This window comes from Phocoena sinus, chromosome 2 (assembly GCF_008692025.1).
Source record: "Phocoena sinus isolate mPhoSin1 chromosome 2, mPhoSin1.pri, whole genome shotgun sequence".
Classification (NCBI taxonomy): Eukaryota; Metazoa; Chordata; class Mammalia; order Artiodactyla; family Phocoenidae; genus Phocoena; species Phocoena sinus.
In genome coordinates, this window is record NC_045764.1 from 62,858,432 (window position 1) to 62,881,848 (window position 23,417).

At 35.8% G+C, this 23,417-nt stretch overlaps 1 protein-coding gene across 5 annotated transcripts in view; it reads right to left on the reverse strand.

The window, feature by feature from the left end:
- The window catches only part of NEO1 (neogenin 1), a 243,043-nt gene that overhangs the window by 158,856 nt on the left and 60,770 nt on the right, over nt 1-23,417 (reverse strand). For all 5 annotated transcript variants that reach the window (XM_032622728.1, XM_032622724.1, XM_032622723.1 and 2 more), the window contains exons 2-4: nt 14,387-14,704; nt 8,422-8,697; nt 5,314-5,467 (exon numbers count right to left, since the gene is read on the reverse strand). In XM_032622728.1, the coding sequence (XP_032478619.1) occupies nt 5,314-5,467; nt 8,422-8,697; nt 14,387-14,704 (748 nt within the window). The remainder of the gene's footprint in view (nt 1-5,313; nt 5,468-8,421; nt 8,698-14,386; nt 14,705-23,417) is intronic.

Sequence of the window (23,417 nt, forward strand, 5' to 3'; positions counted from 1 at the left end):
TCCAGCGTTTACTGTTTGCAGATTTTTTGATGATGGCCATTCTGACCGGTGTGAGGTGATACCTCATTGTAGTTTTGATTTGCATTTCTCTAATGATTATTGATGTTTAGCATCTTTTCATGTGTTTATTGGCAACCTGTATGTCTACTTTGGAGAAATGTTTATTTAGGTCTTCTGCCCATTTTTGGATTGGGTTGTTTCTGCGATACTGAGCTGCATGAGCTGCTTGTACGTTTTGGAGATTAATCCTTTGTTGTTTCATTTGCAATATCTTCTCCCATTCTGAGGGTTGTCTTTTTGTCTTGTTTATGGTTTCCTTTGCTGTGCAAAAGCTTTTAAATTTTATTAAGTCCCATTTGTTTTTGTTTCTATTTCCGTTACTCTAGGAAGTGGGTCAAAAAAGATCTTGCTGTGGTTTATGTCAAAGAGTGTTCTGCCTACAATTTCCTCTAAGAGTTTGATAGTGTCTGGCCGTACATTTCAGTCTTTAATCCATTTTGAGTTTATTTTTGTGTATGGTGTTAGGAAGTGTTCTAATTTCATTCTCTTACATGTAGCTGTCCAGTTTTCCCAGCACCACTTATGGAAGAGGCTGCCATTTCTCTATTGTATATTCTTGCCTCCTTTGTCAAAGATAAGGTGACCATATGTGTGTGGGTTTGTCTCTGGGTTTTCGATCTTGTTCCACTGATCTATATTTCTGTTTTTGTGCCAGTACCATACTGTCTTGATTACTGTAGCTTTGTAGTACAGTCTGAAGTCAGGGAGTCCGATTCCTCCAGCTCCATTTTTCTTTCTCAACATTGCTTTGGCTATCCGTGGTCTTTTGTGTTTCCATACGAATTGTAAAATTTTTTGTTCTAGTTCTGTGAAAAATGCCATCAGTAATTTGATAGGGATTGCAATGAATCTGTAGATTGCTTTGGGTAGTATAGTCATTTTCACAATGTTGATTCTTCCAATCCAAGAACATGGTATATCTTTCCATCTGTTTGTATCATCTTTGATTTCTTTCATCAGTGTCTTATAGTTTTCTGCATACAGGTCTTTTGCCTCCTCTAAGATCAGGAACAATACAAGGGTGCCCACTCTCACCACTATTATTCGACATAGTTTTGGAAGTTTTAGCCACAGCAATCAGAGAAGAAAAAGAGATAAAAGAAATCCAAATTGGAAAAGAAGTAAGACTGTCAGTGTTTGCAGATGACATGATACTATACATAGAAAATCCTAAAGATGCCACCAGAAAACTACTAGAGCTAATCAATGAATGTAGCAGGATACAAAATTAATGCACAGAAATCTCTTGCATTCCTATACACTAACAATGAAAAATCAGAAAGAGAAATTAAGGAAACACTCCCATTTATCACTGCAACAAAAAGAATAATATACCTAGGAATAAACCTACCCTAAGGGTGCTTTAAAAATCTCTGTCAGGTAATTCAAAGACCTGTCATCTCAGTGTTGGCATCAATTGACTGTCTTTTCTCTTTTGAGATTTTCCTTGTTCTTGGTATGAATGGGTGATTTTCAACTGAAATCTGGATATTTGGGGCATCATATTATAAGACTCTGGATCTTACTAAACCTTTTGTTTTCAGCTGGCTTCTTCTGACACCCAGAGGAAAGGGGAGGTGCCACCTCATTATGTCAGGTGGAGGTAGAAGTCCAGGTTCTACACTCAGTCTCCACTGATACCTGAGGGTGAAGTAGGGACTCCTCTTTACCCCTTAGCAGGGTTGGGAGTTCTGGCTCCTCACCAGGCTTCCACTGATACTGCCCCCCTGGCTGGGTGCAGTAACAGTAACTCATTACTGTTCCCCACATGGCATCCAATGATACCATGAAGAGAGGGTGTCAATGCTACATGGTGCTGAAAGTCCTGACTCTCCACAGGCCTCCTCTGATACCACTCCAGTGGAAAAGGGAAGTTGGGAAGGAGTGTCTCTTATTGCCAGGTGGGATAAAAGTCCAGGCTCCCCGTGTGTCTCCACTGATACAGCAGGGGTGGGGGCCTCAATACTTCCCAGTGGGGATGAAAATCTTGGCTCTCTACTTAGCCTCTGACACCATATAGCAGGGAGGATGGGAGACCTCATTACAACCTGGTGAGGGTGGAAGTCTAGGCCTCCCACTTGGCCTTTGCTGGCATGGGAGAGGATGGGGCCACAGTTTCTTATGTGGTGTATGGCTGGAGTAGGAGTGATTATAGTCTAAGTTTTTATCTTGCCAGGCTGCCTCTTTCCTGGTCTTTTGGCTAGAGAGAGCACACTTTTGGTAGAGCTTTTCTTTTTATGCCTAGTGGTGTTTCCAAGTTATCAGCTTCTTCAGCGCAAGCTGGGACATATGAGGCAAAAACAAAAACCAGGGAACACACCATCATGGTGGTCCTTCGGTCTAAAAGCCCCTAGCCAGTCAATCTTCCTCTCTCCATCTTTCAGAGTCTTCTTATGTTTGTTTTACATATAATGGCTAGAGTTTTTAGTTGTAATTAGCAGGAAGAATACAGAAAAATACTACTCAATCTTCCCAGAAATGGAAGTCCTCTACTTGTTTTTTAAATACTCTAATTTTTCTACTATTGTCAATTGTAATAACATTAAGCATCTTTATAACTATAACCTGTTCTTTTGCAGCTGGGTTCTAATCTATCATTCCACTAAAACATAACATTATTTAATTACTAAATTACATTTTGCTGTCAGTCACCTTGCACTTTGGCATCTGTATTTTCTAAATTCTCCCCCTTTCAAACAAAACTACTCAATGAATGGGATACATTTCCACCACCACCTCCACTTCAATACCTATGTTTGGTTTGAATCGGAACAAATCTGATCAAAAGATTAAGTAAATATATCAATTCTTAAGACATTTATAAAAGCCATGGAAATGTTTTAAAATATTCATTTTCAAAGAGGTCTTAAAATTAACGATAGAGAAGGATGTCCAATAATTTAAGATTTTTTTTTTACTAGACCCAGCCCAGTTACTACCTGGATTTCTAGCCACTTTTTTCTTTCCATTTCTAAATTTCTTTCTAATTTGAAGTCTAAACAATTTATTAACTAAGGTCCATCTATATATCTCATAAGGCCCTGGGAGAAACAGAGATATTTTGAGTAATTACCTGCATCTAACCTGAAGCACTCTTGTGTTCCATTCATCTACTTACATTTTCCTATACTACATTCAGATATTCAACCAAAATATATTGGTCACCACTATCCTTACCCAATTATATGCCAAGCACTGTGCTAGGGTCTGGAAACATCAATGTGAACAACACCAACACTGTCCTGCTCTTATATTCTTCTGAAGCTTCCTGAGACAGTGATATATCAAAGCAATGCTTCTCAGACTTTTCTACCATATAACGCAAGTATTCAGAAGCCTACAGAACTCAAGGTTGGAAACAGTCTACTCAATCTTATGTCTCCTATTTATCCTTAAAATTCAAAGTAATATTACTAGGAAATTACTAAATTTGCCTTAATTTTCTTCATAGCACTTATCGTAAACTAAAATTTCATATGTTCATATGATTATTGCCTGACTCTTCAGCACTGGAATACAAGCTCCGTGAGAGCAAAAACCTCTATTTGGTTCACTACTCTATTCCCTGCTAGAATAGGGCCTAACGTAATCAGCATTCAATAAATATTTGTTGAATAATTACTGTAGAAACAAATAAGAATCACAGAAATTCTCACTTTTATTTCTTACTTAAGAAATCAAACTCTTATATCATTATTTATCTTCAGAATGTACTTCTATGATTATGAAATATAAAAGTTTTAAAAATAACCTAGCTCAGCTTTCCCATTCCTGATACTTTGTTCTAACATGCAGCCAATTAAAATTTCTACTCTAAGAGCTTGAAATTTGTATCCCCTATTTTAAGGTTCCTTATGTTTCAGGTAGCGTAAGTTTAAAATAATTCCTTTGAAGTCTTAGAAATTCTTTGCATAATATTTAGCTGGGAAAAAGAGTGGGGAAAAAAGGAAGTAAAATACAGGCAGAAGTTGGTGCCTGCATGGGTGTTCAGCAAGAAATCAGATGATACTAAAGATGATACTATCAGTTTTGCTAATGGAACATGCGAGGAACAATCTGATTGTATTCTAGCATCCCCACTGATCAGTAAAGGTTGATCACCAAGCTGACTAGTCAGATATCCCTTTCCATGTCTTGTTTACTGAACGACACAAATTAAGATTATCTGCTTACTCTGAATTACTCAACTGCGAAGCTCTATACTTGCTCTGTCCAAATCAATAGCGACTAGCCACATGTGGCTACTGACACTTGAAATGTGGCCAGACTGACTCAGGAACAGAATTTTAATTTTATTTAATTTTTATTTAAATGTAAAAGTTGAAGCAGCATGAAACACAAACTTCACTGTTTTGGTAGAACTAAATTTCCCTTTCACCTGTACACTGCATAAATTAGTATATTTAGTAGTGTGTGTATACTAGAAATTTTAATATTATATATGTGGTTTACATCACACTTCTATTGGAAAGCACTGCTCTAGGACATTGCTTCTCAACTGGGGACAATTTTGTTCCCCAAGAGACATCTGGCAATATCTAGAAACATTTTTGGTTGTCACAGCTTGGGAGTGCTATTGCATCTCATGGGCAAAGGCCAGGGATGTTACTAAACATCGTACAATGCACAAAATGACTTTGTTTTGTAAACAAAACATACCTAACTACCACCACCACCACCACCTCAGTTCTCTTACCAAAATACAACTGAGAAAAGTATCCATTACCTAAGGAAGTAAGGAGGGGGGTTGGGAGAGATGACAGGTGGCTGATGTCAACAGAAAAGGCTGGTGTGTAAAATGAAAAATTTGTGATCATTCAAGGAAGCTGGTATGATTTTAAAAGGCAAAAACAAAAGAATGAGGAATACATTTTCTTTTATTGTTTAAGTAAAGGAAAAAACTACTATCGACAAAATGCACATGAGAGTAAGTGAGACGTCTCAGGTAGTCAGGATCAGAAACTCTTGCAACAATTTAGGGAAGGAGGTCCTAAGGCCTGAATTTAAGTGTACTGCAGCTCAGAAAAAAACAATGGAATAATTATCCCTTAATATCTTAAAAGCATTTTTTTCTTTAAACATCCTAATCATATACAGCAATATAAACATATTTCAAGAATGATAAATGAGCATCATGATATAGTTAAATAAAAATGAAAGATATAATCGTTTTAAAATTAATCAAGAGTCCCAAATAAGATCAGACCAAGTCTCACACTAAGGCTGAAAAGGCTTTTAGGCAGACATTTTTACCTTTCTGTGTCAAGCGCTTCCTCATTTTTCATCCATCTAATGTTTGGAGTAGGAAGTCCTGAAGCAACACATGGTAACACTGCACTCTGACCAATGACTCTGACTAAGGAAGAAGGTTGTTTCAAAAATACCAAGTTTGATGTAACCTCAGGATCTAAAAAAAAAAAATTAAACAAAAGACAATAATTAAGAAAGCACTTTACCACTTTAATGATAAAGAATGGCAAATTCCTATTCAGTCTGTGTGGCTTTATACAACAAAATAGTTTAAGCAAAAGTGACAAGAAAATTCCATTTAAATTAGCAAACATTTCTTAATAATTTCCATGTGCAAAACTTTGTGCTAGGCTCTCTGGGGGCCTTAAAGATGTATAAGTTATAGCTCCTGCTTTCAATGTGCTTACTGGTCATCTGAGTGAGATCTGACATGAATCCCCTTCATTTTAAAAGGTAACATAAAGTAAATGCTTCATGAGTGGTACAAACAGAAAAAAGACTGATCAAGCTCAGGACCCTTAGCAGTATCCTCCCCACTCACAGGGATACCATAGGTGGTTTCTTTTCCTTCCCTACACCTGTGTGTTACTTCTGAAAATCTTTGATCTTCATCGCTTTGACTTTCTCACTTAGACTGTCAAACCTTTGATTTTATAATGGTGCAACTAACAGGCTACCACTATACGTGTATTCACTTCATACAGCTGCCCTCTTATGAGTATATGAAAAGGCCATACTCGTGGGGTAGAAGATAGGGTTCTCTACTAGATGGGGGTGCTATTTCTAATGTTAAGTTTTGAGAAAAAAGACTGTTCTCGGGCAAAGAGATGTGACTCTTATCCCCATACTCTTAGAAAAAGATGTTCTATAGCCATGGTAACAACCACCAGAGCTGGCCTTAAAGTTATGTAACCAATCGATGACAGTTCTGTAGCTATGGTAACAAGTAAACACTGTCTAATAGTTCAGTACAACTCGCTTCAGTGAACATGCCTTTGAAAGCCAACCAATGAGTTTAACCAATGCCTTTAAAAGTCAGCCATTCAGTGGTGGAATCCCTTGCTTCTAAGGCTGACACTGCTCTCATCTCTGTAACCAACCATAAAACATGCTTCTATTACTGACATCAACCCATCCCAGCCTCCTAACCAACACACCAAGAACAATGTCTTCCCAAAAATTTTATAGGAGATTAGCAGTTTGCATTATTCAAGACGACTATGCTTTACAAGCATAGCTCTCCGTTAAGTAAACAAAACATTCTGTACTTTTTGTTTCAGATATTTCATGGTGGCTCATCCTTTTGACACCAAGAATCTTATTTACTTGAATCTGGTTTTAGGATTTGCTTGACTGCTACCACAGATTTAGAGAAAAAAATATGACCTCTCTGCTATCAAATATGCCCTCTGTCACATAAAAGCAAGTCAGGAAGTAGGCAGGAAGACATCGCTATATAGCAATAGTTCTCTTTCACCTTGAACTATTTACCTAGAATTAATCAAATTTTGATCAAAACAAACAAATCTGAACAAATATTTATTGGCTTCTATGTGCCAGTTACCATTCTTGGCAGCAGATAAAATTCCCTGCCCTAGTTGAGCTTACATACTAATAAGGGGAGAGAGACAACAAATAAAAGACATGGTATGTCAGCTGGTGATATGTTCTCAAGTAAAATGAAGGGGGAAGGAGAAAGCGCTGGGGCACAAATGGAAAACTGTTGTTTTAAACAGTGGTCAAAGAAAGCTTCACTGATAAAGTGATATTTGAGCAGAGAGATAAGACAGTGAGTCAGGCAGAGATATCTGAGGGAAGAGGATTCCAGGCAGAGAAAATGGTAAGTATAAAGACCCTAAAGCAAGAGCATGTTTGGAGTGTTCTAAAAACATAAGGTGGCAACAATCACAGAGTGAGGGAGAGAAGGGTATGAGATGTAAGAAGAGAGATGGGGGAGGGAGGTGGCATTAAGGTTATACAAAACCTTACAGGCCAAGGACTTTTAACATTTGCTCTGAGATGGGAAACCATTAGGAGGTTTTACGCAAAGATGTGACATGATCTAATAAACATCTTAAAAGATAACTGTGGCTGCTGAGCTGAGAATACACTGGGATAGGAATGATACGAGCAAGAACGACGATGACAAAGGAAGAAACTGCATTTTAAAAAATCAGTTCAAGGCCCATTAGGAATACTCTCAAGAGTGGCTGCTCATAACATTGGATAACATTGGCCTCCCTTTGCAAGCCAATCCATAGGCTAAAAACATGCCTACAAAATGGTTATATATAAAAACTGTCCAAACAATGTAGGGATGGTCCAACTCAGATTTGAAATGAGAAATATGGAAAGAATAAGGCATGTAGCAGTGGGAACAGAAGCTGAAAGGTCATGAAACACCAAGAGGGTAGAGGGACTATGATGAGCCACAAGTGAGAGGACATCACGAGAAAGCAGAAGTTACAGAGCTGAGAAAAGATGCACAAAACAGATTATGAGGAAAGCCAGTAAGGGCAGAAAGAATGAGAACCCACAAAGAGAAGGAAAGACAGAAAGAGGAGCATTCATTAAAATGGGGGAGCATCACAAAGATCCAAGAACTCTTGCTCACCAGTGTCTCTAGAGATGCTGTACTAACAGTTACTACTCTGCCCATCCCTTATATGAACCAGCCTGAGTGAGTCTCTGATTCTGACAAGTAAAAAGACTTAACTATAAAAACAACCCTATTACAGGGAGGTAAGAGAACTATAAAGACAACCTTATTACAGGGAGGTAAGAGAACTATAAAAAGTATGCTGTTGGGGGAGAGAGCAGAAGATAGAGGTTTGACAAAAGACACAGAGCTAATGTTTCTTTGGCCACGAAAAACACCACAGATACTGAACATACTTTACTGCTTGGTAAATTCTTACTGACCAACACATTTGCTAAAAATCTGTCTGGTATGTTTTCTTCTTTTGTCTTCCTGTAAGAAACTGAAACTCTTTATGCTGACATTAATATCTCACTCCACACCTGTAACAGTGTTTATTAAAAAAATTCTAACAGAACAATTTTTATCCATTAATAAACATAAAACCGTCAGTGCTGATAATAAACTAATACCTGGAAAAACTTTTAATTCAACTTCATCACTATACTTTGGTGGCCCACCACTTTCAACTATGCAGCGATAGAGTCCCCCATCTCCTTCAGTTGCGTTGCTGATAACTAGTGTTCCACTTGGAAGTTTGGTAAGTCTATCATCCAGAAGAAGAGGCTGTCTGTTCTGTTCCCACCTCACAAATGGGACCAAATCTGCATTAACTTCACAATTCAGAATTGCACTGTTCCCAACATAAACCGAAGAAGGTTCTGGTTGGCTGGAAAATCTTGGAAGACCTAGACAATAAAGAAAACGAGAAAATAAAAAGTAGTTAAATATTACTTTAAAATGTAGTCATAGGAACCAGGAGCAAGTCAGCCTGTGTGGCCACATGTGTAGTGGAACCAGGGTCAAGAAGGTCCATGGGTCAGGATATTGGCTACATACAGGGATACAGATCAAGTAAATAAATGTACTAGGAATAACTGAAGTCAGATTCCTCACAGTTGAAGAAGCAAGGTACAAATATTAAAAGCAGAAGGGTAGAATAAATCCCATGGTATTGCACTAGAACAGAGGTATCAGTGTAAACTTAACAGTTTTATAAAACTATAGATGTATATAGATAGATGTATATCTGGATATAAATGTATATGCTTACGCATATATATATACATTTCATATATATGAAATATATATACATTTCATATACAGTTATTACAGATACACACACACACGCATACTAACTGTCCAGAGAGCCCAGAATCAATGTCACTTCAGTAGCAATGTGTACATACGGTGACCTAATCATGATTTCTAAATACTATTCTCCACATGCAGCTTGGAGAAATGGCTGATTCTAGGACTGGAGTAGGGAAAGAACAATATGAGTCTGGAAAATCTTGTGAGAGAAAGTAAGGAAGTCTAAAGGATAACAGGGACATATCAAAAGGACACAGAAGTCAGATCAAAAGGAGTTTTCTCTGGCTAGATCTGGGATAATGAACATTAATGCAGGAAGAATCAAGAATGGATGCTAAAACTAGTAAGTGAAAGTTGGATGAAGGATAGGATATTTATGGAGTATCAAATTACTTCTTCCCAAAATACTTATTACTAATTAATAAAAGTACAAAATATTTATTAACTTTAGAGTAGAGAAACATAGTACTGACAATCTTAACCAAGTAATAAAAGTTAACATCACCAGTAATGGAACAAAACACCACATGCTTCCTGGTATGATGCACTAATAATACAGCATCACTTCTGTGATATTTCTCCCCAAAATGCAAAATCTGAATCTATTCATGGAGGAAAATTAGAAAATCTGAAATGAGACAAGGATAAACTGAAGAATGGTTTGAGATCGTAAGAATCTAAGGAGAGAACTACTAAGTAAAACTTGTAACCCTGGACCAGAAAGGAAGGGGGATGATGGGGCAAAGTTTCTGCTTTTGTTTTTTTCTGCTACAAAGAACATTATTGAGACAACCAATGAAATATGAATTGTATCTATGGATTAAATGATAGTATTTTATTAAGGTTAATTTCCTAATATTGATGGATGTTTACTTAGGAAGAGGTCCTTGTTTTTAGGAAATACACACAGAAGTATTTAGGTTGGGGTAACATATGCAACTTACTCTTAATGGTTAAGAAAAAATTTTATGTGGGTATGTGCATATTAGGTGATAAGCAGATGTGGTAAAACGTTAACAATCGGGTAATCTGATTGAAGAATATATGAGATTTCTTGGTTTCATTCTTATGACAATTCCACAAATTTAAAATTATTTCAAAATAGAATATTAACCAAAAAAATGTAGTCATAAATACTTTGTAGACGCCACAGAACGTAATGGTTAAGAGCAGATATACAAGGATCAACTGCTCCACATCCTCATTTGGTACTGGCATACTTTTTGACTTTTAGCCACTCTAACAGGTGTGAAATGGTACCCCATTGTGGTTTTAATTTGCATTTTCCTAATGATTAATGATTTTGAGCATCTTTACATGTGATATCAGCTATACCTACATTTTCTTATTAAATGTCTGTTCAAGTCTTTTGCCCATTAAAAAATAGGGTTGGGGCTTCCCTGGTGGTGCAGTGATTGAGAGTCCGCCTGCCAATGCAGGGGACACGGGTTCGTGACCCCGGTCCGGGAAGATCCCACATGCCGTGGAGCGGCTGGGCCCGTGAGCCATGGCCGCTGAGCCTGTGCGTCCGGAGCCTGTGATCCGCAACAGGAGAGGCCATAACAGTGAGAGGCCCGCGTACCGCAAAAAAAAAAAAAAAAAATAGGGTTGTTTTTCTTTTTATTGTTGGTTTGTAGTAGTTATTAAAAATATATTGCAGCCATGAGTTCTTTTTTAAGCATATACTGTGAATATTTTCCCTAATCTGTGGGCTGACTATTCATTTCTAAAGGTGCCTTAGATGAGCAGAACTTCTTCTTATAATAAAACCTAAATTATCTTTTTTTCTTAAAAAAAAAAAAGAGCAGATATACAGAAAAAACTAGTGGTTAACGTGGGGGAAAGTGGGGTGGGGACACATGGGAGGGGGAGTGGAAGGTACAAACTATTGGGTATAAGATAGGCTCGATGATGTATTGCACAACATGAAGAATATAGCCAATAATTTTATAGTAACTGTAAATGGCAAGTAACCTTTAAAAATTGTATAAAAATAAAAAAAAATTTTTAAGTGACTCTGATATGCTCAGAACACAACAAAATGTTTCTTCAAAGACTAGCAAACATTAAATAATGAGAAACAAAATTCCAGGTTTTCTAGTTCTATGATAGTCAATTAGTCTATATGGAAATGACACACAGGTTGTGTAGCTCTGCTACAAATTTTTTCTTATTTTTTATTTCAAGGGGATTTTTGAAGGAAAGAAATAAAGATAAAATTAACCAAATATCTACTTTTCAGAAATTGGAAAATTAGAAGCAAGAATTAACAAAGATAAACAGAAACTAATAAAGTAGAGGAAAAAAGGAATCAAATAAAACCAAGAACTAATTCTATTTTTAAAAAGTCAAAATATTCTCCCTCCTGTGCTCTCATGAAAATGAGTAATTTTTTAAAATATAAACCCACAACAACATATGGGAAGTTGGCAGACAAGAGATTTCAAAAAGTTTCCGGATAGGGAAAGCAGATGGAGGAACTAGTAACTGACATATCGAGGCAGAAAATGCTGCAGCTTCTTTTGCTCACAAGTAGGAGGCCAGTTTGTCCTGCTGTCTTTGGAGAATTGCAGGAGAAAAGAGAGAGTGGGAGTGAGGCATGGGATTGACAAGAAGGGATTAACAGTGTTTGTATTTAGACTACCCAGTTACCCCACCTTTGGGCACAAAACACCCACAGCCAGGGGACTGCCCAGGCAGTAAAAGAAAAATTTCTGCTGTGGAGATATGAGACAGCCCAGAGAAAAAGACCTGTCACATTTAATTCTATGAGCTATCTACTTAGTGTGCTTTCAAAAATTCCCCTTCTTGTCTGACTTAGCCGGAGTCAGTTTCTATTGCTTGCAAACAAAGAACTCTAACCAATAGTTTTTCAGAATGGCAATTTAGCAGGAGCGTATTCTTTTTTGGCAGCATTTTTTTAAAAATAGTTTTACTGAGGTACAATTGATATGATAAAGGCTACCATTTAAAGTGCACAATTCAATGGTCTTTAGTATATGCAGAGTTGTGCAACCATCACTATCATCTAATTTTAGAACATTTTCACCATCCCCCAAAGAAACTTTGAATTCACTTGTAGTCATTCCCGTTCCTTGTACCCACCCCTTTCCCACCCTCTTCATGCCCTCATTCCCCCCATCTCCAGTCCTATTCTATTCTATAGAAATAAAGATTTGCAAGTTTGTTCACTATACTACTGTCTATAAGATCAAACAATTTTTATCCATTAACTATTCATCAAAAAGGGAATTTTTAGATAAATCACAATATATACAAATACAATGGATACTATGCAACTATTAAGAAGAACTTCTACTCATGTCTTAGCTTAGATATTATTTCCTCCTGATACCCAGGCCAAGAGCACGTTAAACAAATCTACAGAATGTTGTTTGCAGCCAAAGAACTTGGGTTTTGTATTAAAATTGCCTATTTACTTAGATATAAGGTCAAAAATGTTTCCTAAAGGATATGAAAGCTAAAAGGAATGATGAACAAACCTAGCAGAGGAGAAGAAAGAGAAGAAAAGGTGGAGGACAGGATTAATAGGCAGTGAGGAAGCTGTGAACAAAGGCCAGAGGCAGAGGATGAAAGGGAAGTGAAAACATTCAGTACTGCCAGAGCCTAAAATGAGGTGAGGGTGGTGATGGTGGTAGGGGGCAGGGGCAGAAGCAGAACGGAGTGTTAGGAATGAAGCTGGAGAAGTGGAGGTCAGCTCATGAAAGGACGCAACAGGCCTGTTAAAGAGTTTAGACATTAACTTGATGTTGTTTACTGGAGAGCCACTGAAGGGTGAGAAAGAGTGCTCTGACCACAGAGTGGAGACTGGGTTGGAGGAGGGAAAAAATGAGGTGGCAGACAGTTACAAGGTTGTGATGAGGGATGACCAGGAGAAGCCTCAGGAAGGAGCATGTGGATCAAGTACAGAGGAATTAGGAAGCAGAATTCACTGGATTTGGTGATTGGACGTGGGGGACAGCTGAGAGGAAGGAGTTAAGATTAAAAGCCCAGCTTAAGAACGTGAATGATAAACAAAAGCTGACCTAAGTGACATTATAGGGGCAGTCAGTCATAATGCTAACTTATTTATCAACATTTTGGAGAAAGTATGGCAAAAAGATTTTTGAAAGAAAGAGAAGAAAGAAAAAAGAGAAAAGGCAAACTGTCAAAAGGCCTGATTCTTTTCTCCTTTTATTTTTCCATCCTCAATCTGTGATTATGAAATAATTACAGTGGCTGTACATCACACTCAAATTCAACTTTTGAGTATTTGGCTGCAAAGAGAAAAAGAGCCATCACACTCTGAATGAACAAGCAAATACAACCTGTAGTGAGCAGGAGGTGGGGAGCCATGATCCAAGAGTGGGAACAAGATGGGAAACTACTGTCTCAGTCATATTCTTTGTTCACATGTTAGCATTTCACCAAGGTGAGAATAAATATAAAACTTAAAGATAAAACAATTTTTGTACAATCTGACCCTTAACAGAAACTTACTTCATCTGGTTCTCAAGTGTAAAAACACTGATCTGAGGACTATAATATCTACTGCAAACAGTATGATCTCTTTAGGAACCACAGCTTATCTTTCTAGATCTTTAATTGTTCTTACACTTTCCAACATTTTTCAAACAGGAATGCGCTAAGAGAGTGAATTTTTCTCTTTACAACCTTCTGCTCTTTATATATATACATATATATCCTACAGGTTTTTTTTTTAATTTTTAATTTTTGGTGGGCCTTCTCTAGTTGCGGTGAGTGTGGGCCACTCTTCATTGCGGTGAGCGGGCTCCCCACTACGGTGGCCTCTCCCGTTTCAGAGCATGGTATCCTACAGATTTTTAAATAATCCAATTCAATGTCATTTCCTTGGTTAAGGCATAAAGAACCAAGACTGACTATACTACAAGTTTTACAAAATCATGCTAAATGGTTATGCGGTAAGGTAAAAGTTCACAATCAAAGTGACAATTTTCCTGCACAACTTCTTTCGCCATTTCCAAGTTAAAAAGATAAAAAGACCTGGCTCAGTACTTCTGATAGCAACTTTAAGGCATCTAAACCATTAGAAAATGGAAAAGTGCTATAGTTTAATCCCTACAGCACTGATCAAGTCCTAGCATAATCCTATACACCTGGTATATGCTCAATAGATACTCGTTAAAGGAGTGTATTTGCTGTAACCAGTTTAATGAACACTCTAAGATAATGCTGCTTTCATCAAGATTTACCCTTTATAAAAAATTTGAAAATACAAATAAATTACTCAACAAAACTTACCTGCTACTGTGAGCTTGGCTGTTCTGCTGACAATAGTTCCAAGACTCTCAACAGTGGCCACACACTGATAATAACCTTCATCAGGTTTATTGTGTTTGGAATGCACCACATTGCTAATAAATAAAGATCCATCTGGGAGAAGCTGGCGTCGATCGTCTGACACTAAGTTTAAAAAAGTTCCATCTTTTTTCCATTCAATTTTTGGAGAAGGCTCAGAATACGCTGAACAGTTTAGTATACCAGAAGAGCCTCTAATTGAGAGGGTATCCACTGGTTCCACCAAAAAATAAAATGGAGTGAATGTCCGAATGCTGGATCCTGCAAAAATAATAAAGAAAAAGAACAAAGTTAAGCAAAACTTTCCTCTACTACTGCTGTAAGAAAATACAACATGTCCAAAAATTATTCTTAAGTGGTTTCCCCCTTAGGTATGATACAAATACAGTCATTTCACTATGAATATATAATAAATAAAATCTATTTTATTAGAAAATCAAAATTTGACCCATTTAGAAGAACATTAGGAAAAAAGACCCTGCTAGCAGAGATAATCCAACCTTGTTAGATGATATGACTATCTAGTAAAAGTTTTATTTCAAACCCTAAATGGGATTTAGAAATATTTAAAATTACGGTATTCAAAGTGAAATTTTCTACAGAATGTAAAGGAGGTAGAAAATTGAAATGATTCTTTGTTAATACGGTATCTCTTCTATGTTTACCAGCTGTATTTCTTTCATAAATTCACTATACACACCCTTTGTCCATTTTTCTAGTGGATTATTCATCCTATTGACTAAAAGCAATTTTTGGACATAGCTATCAAATTTTGTAAATGTTCTTTTTTCTACTTTGATATTATGATTTTTTGTTATAAGAAAATATATTTTAACTACATAAAAGTAAATCTGTTACATTTAAAAAGGTTTCCTTTATCGCAAGAATATTTTTTAAAATTCAGCTTTGTTTTGTGCTAGTACTTTTGTGGTTTCATGTTCTATATTTAATCTTCATCTAGAATTCATTTTGATGTAAAGACCACTGGAGGGATCAGGTTAATTTTTCCAAGTCTTCAGCCAGTTCTTTGAACATGGAAAAAACATAATTTAAAGAAAACATTTGCTATAAACCCTATATTCTCAGCCAGGGAAAGCTTTCCAACTTAGTTTTACCTCTTTTTTTCACGAGAACTACTGATCAACTCCTTTGTGAACAACTCGAGTTGGAATCAGATTTCTTCATATGAACAAATGAAACCAAGACTTTTTCAAATATACATCTACACAGCCCTTTATTTATAGGTTACTTACATCATGAATTTAAGTATGACACTAATTCTTTATTACCTAATAAAAGAATAGTTATAAATAAATATGAAACACACTGGCAGAGGAAAGGAAATAATATTCACTTGGTTTAACATTTTCCAAAACTTACAATGATAAACAAATTCCAAATAGACTAAGCACCCTTTCCCAAACACCACGAGGGGTTTCAATCCCCATTTGATGAATATGAAACTGATTCTTCAAGTCCTAAAACTCTTGAAAGTGAGCTTTAGGAATTTTTCAGAAGTAACCTACAGTAATTTGCTTCTTCTTACTATAAAAATTTTTATACTGCATTAATTTACTGGAACTATAGTAAAATAAATCAAAATATAAACTTCAGGGCAGTAAAAAATGGTTAAATAAGAAAAATTACCTTTATACCTTTTCTTTATAACTATTAAGTCTTCATTACACCACCCAAATTTAAACTCAGAGATATATTAGATTGGCAGTTAAATTATGCAAATTAACAATTTAAAATAGTCATTAACTATATTAATAAATAAAATTAATTTTAAAATTTGGACAAAGTCTTTGCCATTTGACAAAAAATACCAAAAAATTACACCAACATAAATATTTTACAGTTTAATGTTCGATTTTGATTTTATTTCATTTAAAAAGCCTATGTCATATCAACCAAGATGAACAAAAGAGTATATGTGTTCAAAAAATTAAGAAAAAATTATACTCATGAAAGTTTACAAACGCCTTTGAAAAATCAAGGCACTTCAAAATTTTACCAAAAAATATCCATCCATTCAGTATACTTAGAATATAGCATTGCTTAAATATTTACATTTATCATCTTTTATTTTATTCTCTCAGCAGGGGGTGACCTAAGATATTCTTTCACTTAAAATCTCTCAAAGGCTTGCCACTACTTTTTATTAAAAAAAAAATCTAAATAAACTCCTTAACTGGCTTGCCGCATCACTCTGTGATTGGCCTCTGCCTACTCTCCAGGCCCCTCCCCTTGAATCGCTCTTCCTTCATCCGGTAAAGCATGCTGCGCTCCGGTCAGTCTCATACAACATCTGCCCTCTTCACACAAGCTATTCCCACCGGCACCCCTCTCCAATTAACTAGTCTTCCCTCAAGCTCAGCTTAAAGATCACTTTCTCAGAAAAGCTATCTGTCCCTAAAGCCCAGGCAAGATTAGTTTGCCCTGTTACAAGCAGGCATGGCATACAGTAATCTACCCACATAGCACTTCAAATGTATTAATCTTTAAATGTTTGTAATAACTTGTTAAGGCAGAGAGAGTCGCAAATTTTCTTGGTTCCTGGTACCCTTATTTGTTCAGTAATTTTTTTCATGAATTCCTTAGGCTAAAAGAAATACCTAAGAGTTCTGGTTGTTAGGTTCAAATGAATGAATAAATACTTGTGTCTTAACAAGTTAGTACCCGTTTGAAAAAATAATACACATAAATTGAAAAATATTTTAATTTCATCTTTCAGTAATCACAATTACTTATGGGATGTGTGCACCTACTGGGCTTTGCACAACTTCTCAAGCCTTGAAATCCCATTGGATATTGCCATCCTCATTTCCTGTTCCACACATTTCTGCATGATACTTGCTTTTTATCACAGTGACCACCAAAAACCCAACTTCAAGAAGATATCGCAGCATCAAGATGAAAGCAGCACAATTAAATGTTGAACTGTGAACTACCTTGACCTAGAAGTTTACATGGTGTCTAACAGATATGTTTCCCTAAAAAGTCTGAAATATTCCTGTAAGTTCACTGAGGTGCTGTGGGGTATCTCAGGGTACAGTTTGGGAACTGCAGGGTTACAGTCTATCTTTCTCCAGTGTTTTTATTCACCACATTCTCAGTGCCCACCTAGCACAGTGGATGGTATCAATCTTTAGATTATACAACCAGATAACTTCTAAAAACTTCCACTGCTTAAAGTATTAATGAGACCACAGGTTCCATTCCAATACTAGGCAATTAATATCACTCTCTTGCATAATAAAACTTACTAACAAGCAGGGTTTTTGTTAATTTTGATGAGCTTTTTAAAAAAATTATATAGAAGAGCAAAGAAAGCCAAGAAGAGTCAAAATAATTTAGAAGAACAAAGTAAAGTAACTGCACTCATCAGTTACCAATATTTATAAAGCTACAGTAATTAAGTCACTACGTTCTGAAACAGGGTAAAACAGAGCCACGTAACAAGCTACAGAGCCCCAAAATAGAGCTATATATATTTGGAAACTTAATATGCAGTAGAGATGGCATTTTGGGAAAAGGATGAATTACTCAACAAATGTTACTAGAGCAACTAGTTATCCATAGAGGAGAAAACTGGGACATCTACTCACAACATATAATAGACACATGTTTCTGTGTATCAGGCACTGTTCTAAACATTATTTACATACTAACCACACAATCTTCACTACTACCTTATGAGATAGGTACTATTATTATTTCCGTTTTAAAGAAGGAAACTGAAGCACAGAAATGTTAATTAACTTGTCCAAGGTCACACAGGTATATAGTAAATGACAGAACCGGAGTCTGTGATCTTAACCACACTACACCACCACTCATATACATATAGAAAAATACGTTCCAGACTTATGAAAAAATTAAGTCATAAAAGTTTTAGGAAAATACAGGGAGAGAGTACCCTGGAGTTAGGCAACCTTTTAAATCAAAATAGGAAACCCTAAAGCTAGAAAAGATAGATTTGCTTTACTTCACTGTGTTTAAATTAAAAAACAAAACAAAACAAAAAAACTCTTGTATGGCAAAATACCATAACAAAGCAAAAGAGACCAGATTGGAAGAAAATATATCACATATAACAGATAAAAAATTTAAAAGGTCACACCACTCAACAGAAAAATGGGTGAAACTGTGTTCCAATAAAACTTTATTTACAAAAACAGCAGGATGGATTTGATCTATTGGCTGTAGTTTACTGATTCCTGCCTTAGAATATTTAGCAAGCAAAAAACGAGTAAGCTACGTTTCAATTGATCTGAAATGAGTTCTGTGAAAAATGAACAATGCAGGCATATGCATATGATTGTAGGAGCACTGAGAAACATAGGAAAGTATACACCAGGTTGTTACGACCTGTCACTGGGAGGGGAAAGATGGGAGGGGACTGGTGGGGGATGCAGGGAAAGGGAGGGAGGATAAAAATCCCCAAGCACAAGTAAAACAATTTTGTGATAAAAATCAGCTTGTATGTAATCCACTGATAAATATTATAAACATGTATGTGGTAGATATGGGTGTATGTTTACACTTGTGTGAATACCTAAAGGGATAGGCTTAACTAGTCACCAAAATGGGGATCATCTCAGTGTGGTGAGATTTCAGTTGCTTTTTAACTATTTCTTTCATCTTTGGTATTGTCTGAATATTTTACATTAAAAATAGTATTGTTTCTTTAAGCAGAAATAAAGCTATTTTCATCTTTGTATTTAGTGTACATAGGAGGGGACAATATGAAAAGTCTGGGGTATATTCATATACTTAGATTGAATGATTGTCAAAATACATACATTTGTTAAATAAAAAACATTCAAGTTTTAAAATGTGTATAAGATGACCCCACTTACATTAAAATATATGTACACAGGTATATATATATATGTGTGTGTGTGTGTGTGTGTATATGCATATAATTAAATGTAAATATAGAGGGCAAAGTCTGGAAGAAAAGTCAACAGAGTTTTCTCCTGGGGAGAGTAACAGGATTGAGCTGCTGATGGAGAGTGTACAGGGAGAAGGCTTTTTACTCCATGGATTTCTGTATTATTCACTTTTAAAAATATGAACATTTGCTTATGCATTCTTCTTGTCATCTTTTTATTCTATGATAAAAAATTTTTTGTTGTTGGTGGTGATTAATCCTTTGTTGAGGACAGAGGTTTATTTTTCAAAAGATCCACCACCATTGTCTTTAACCACTTTTCCTTTGTCACAGTAGAAGAGTTATCAGACACTCACTCCCTGGCTGACTTTGTATAAAAACTGTCCTATACTTCTCACCAGGGTCCCGATTCCCTATCCACTTAAGTTTGCTTAATTTTAGTTTACTACAACCAGAGTCACTGTACAAATTATTCTGAAATAGGCTTAATGATTCTATCTGATCTCTTCTACGTTCTCAGTTCTCTGCAAATTTCTCACTTCTTAATGGAATAGCTCTCACTTCTTGATAGACTATTCCTCACTTTTTGATAGAATATTTCACACTTCTTGACAGAATTCCATCTTGTGAAAGGAAAATATCCACAGGGAACTCATTTCAGTTGGAATCCCCCCACCCCCAAATATCAACAAATCATAACACTCACTGCACACTTTAATTATGTGGCCAATAATTATTCTAAATTTTACTGTACCCAGAGTAAAAAAAAAAAAAAAAAACCAACAAAACACCACGGAGTATATGAATACTAGCAGAAATAAAATGATATCTAGCTGTCTTATTGCCCAAAGAGGGTCAAAGTTATTGACAGTAGCAGAAATACAGAACAGAAGGGTAAGCAAACATTTTTAAATACGTACAAATATAAGCATTCTGTAGAATGTTATTCATCCTAGGAAAATTATCTCTTCACTATAAGCTAAGAGACTAATGTTGAAGGACTTCATATTTCTTTTACTCCTTAACATTACTTTTGATCATCCCAACCCATCCAGTCAGTCTCTAAATCCTATATTTCATCCTTCCTGAGCTCTTGGTGTCCAGTATCTCCATATAGCTCAGGCTCTCTTGCTTCTAGTTCTCAATTTATAATTAAAACATTTAAAAATCAGAAAGTTCAAATAATTCAATATTCTAAGGGCTCAAACAAATACATTCATGTTATCTATTAAGAAGAACAAACAACACTTTAGAGTTAAATGTTTTCTACCCCGTTTTGCTATACAGCAATCAGTGCTCCCCTCTCTGCCTCACACAAATTCCTCCTCACACAGCTAATTCCGCTAAACTGCATCTACTGAGCATGCAAAACTCCTTTCCTGGGGATTTCAAGTAAGATAAGTGGTTAGTAGTTAATATTATATGGATGATTTTAACTGTGTGACAAACACATATGTTTTGAAAAACTTTTACGGTACAGATATACCATAAAAACAGCAAATGTGAACTTCTAATCAAAGCAGGATCAGAAATTCTTTTTCAAGATCATAATATCCTAATCGGTAACATTTGATTGTTCTAATTTACAGCATCTACCTTCCCAACCACTCCTCAAAATGAAATATATGTGAATTTATTCAATAAACATTTATTATAGTAAGAGTGCTTTCCTTTTCTTCAATTTTCAGCCTTCCTCCTCTTGCCCTCCCCCCGCAAAAACAGCCATAGTGGAAAAAAACTTTGGTAAAATGCAGTCAGGCAGACATGGTTTCGAATCCTAGCTCTGCTATGCTAGTTAATTTCTCTCTGTATCCAAAATTTTCTCCCCTATAAAATGGGAAAAATAATAGCTTCCTTTTAAGGAAATTTCTGTGAAGACATGTGTAAAAGCACCCACCTCATTACTTGGTCCTCAATAAACAGTAACTATTCATAGTTCAAAAGCTTACAATATTTCCCCCCAAACTGCTAAAATCTAGGACCTCGGTGTTCACCAGTCACATTTTAGAAATTGTTATGTATAAAATATGGACCTTATTTTTTTACTTTTAGTCACATTTTGACAATTATGTATAAAATCATGTGAAATGATCTTAAAACTCAAGTTTGGTCATCTTTCTTCTCTGCCTAATCTTTCAACAGCTTCCTATTACAGCTAATATAAAATCCAAATTCATTACCACAGCATTCAGAAGGGCTACAGGATCTGGTTCCTGCCTCTCTACAGCCTAATCTTACATCACACTCCTTCTAACTCAATAAACTCTGGCCACATAATTCAATTTCTTGAACAAGCAGTTTTCTTTCCCGTGCTGAAGTCTTTGCATTTGCTCTCCCTCTGTGCAAACACTAGCTCCACACCACTCTACTATCACAGGGCTAGCTTTTTCTCATCCTTCACGTTTCAACCCAACTGTCACTTCTACAGAGGCCTTCCCTGACAACTCTCTCTGAAAAAGTCTTTTATCCTGCCCAACATGTGCTCTTCTCAGCATTTAACTTTGTTTTTAAGGGCCTATCTTCCCAACTAGAAGGCGAGACTACAAAAGAGTATTATTATTAAAGTGACCCCTGGTTTGTCACTGCTACTTGCTATTTGTACCTTGGTTTGCTTTTGTGTTTTGTTTGTTTGTATCCTTTTCAGAATCCTACAGGTTTGAAGGGTGGGTGGGCCAAGATGGAATTCAGTATTAGTGATTCTGAGTGACTTTGCATAACATCAAATCTCCACTGTTTTTTAAGATCAGCTTCATTCTCAAAAATTTTATATTCAGATGATTTCAAATCTGTCCTTTGTAAAAATGTTTTAGTATCACTTTTTAAAGTGTCATAAATAAATAATATTAATACCTTATCATTTCCATGTGATCAGCAAGGAGACTAGGTACAATCTGATAACCTACAAACAATACCACTAATGTTATGAACAGTTACCTGAAAATGCTCTAATTCTTAGAAAAAGTATGTTAATAATAGTTAACATGCCAACAATATTAGCAATACTTATATTACACATCAAAATAGAGGGAAAATCTGAATTGGTCAGTTTTCATTCTGCTAGATGAGAAAATATAAGAATTTTTATATTGACTATATAGAATTTCTATTAATTATATAAACCTTCATGTTTAGATATTTATCTATAAGCAATTTTTTGTTATTTGTGGCCAGAAGACTGTCCTAAGAGTAATACATCTCACTCAGTACTTGATGGGTCTTCTGAATTTCTGAAACAAGAGTTTTTTTCAGTTCCATTTTTGCATATTATACTGAAGAAAATATAAGCTCAATGATAATATAATGCAAATATTAACTTGGAGGTGAATCCAAAGATCTGAATGGTGACAGTTTTACACTGTAATTCAATACTTCTTTGATTGTTATGGTTCACACTTTTCTACCATGAGCAGTACGTTACTAGTGTTCTGACTACAAAATGTTTTATCACAATAAACTGTCAAGTTTTTTTTAAACAGGGTATCTCCTTCGTAAAACTTCTTTAAATACTTCCTTTCCAATCATCTACAGTTAATCTGACCTAATGCAAAAATGGAGAGTAATCTAATTTGAAACACATTCTAAATAACTCTGAACTGGATACAACTATACTCATGAATATTCAATACCACCTCTACTCCATATGCTAACGCTTTATCTCATTGCTACAATTATATAGGCTTTTGTAATACAGAGGCATTTGTGGGTTTTACAAAGAGAAAGGCAACAACAACCCAGTTTACTGTGTCTGTCAATACTTTGTGGGTTTTTTAAAAAGTCATAACAATAAATTTTTTACTAACTCATTGCCATTTGCAGAGTTTTGGGGTTTTCCCATTCATTTCACCAAATTATAGTAACCAGAGGAGTGAACACTTGAAACCAAAACTGTCCTGGAAAATCTAGTTCATCTTATTCGTTTATAAAGTCACCACGGAAGAGGTAAAGCAGGAGACTGAGGGCAAGAAACAGCCTGATACAAAACAGAAGTCAAGGGATCCAAGAACTAGTCCTAACTCGAACAAAATACAAGGATACTTCTAAGACAAAATAGTAATTATGGGACCAAGTCTAAAG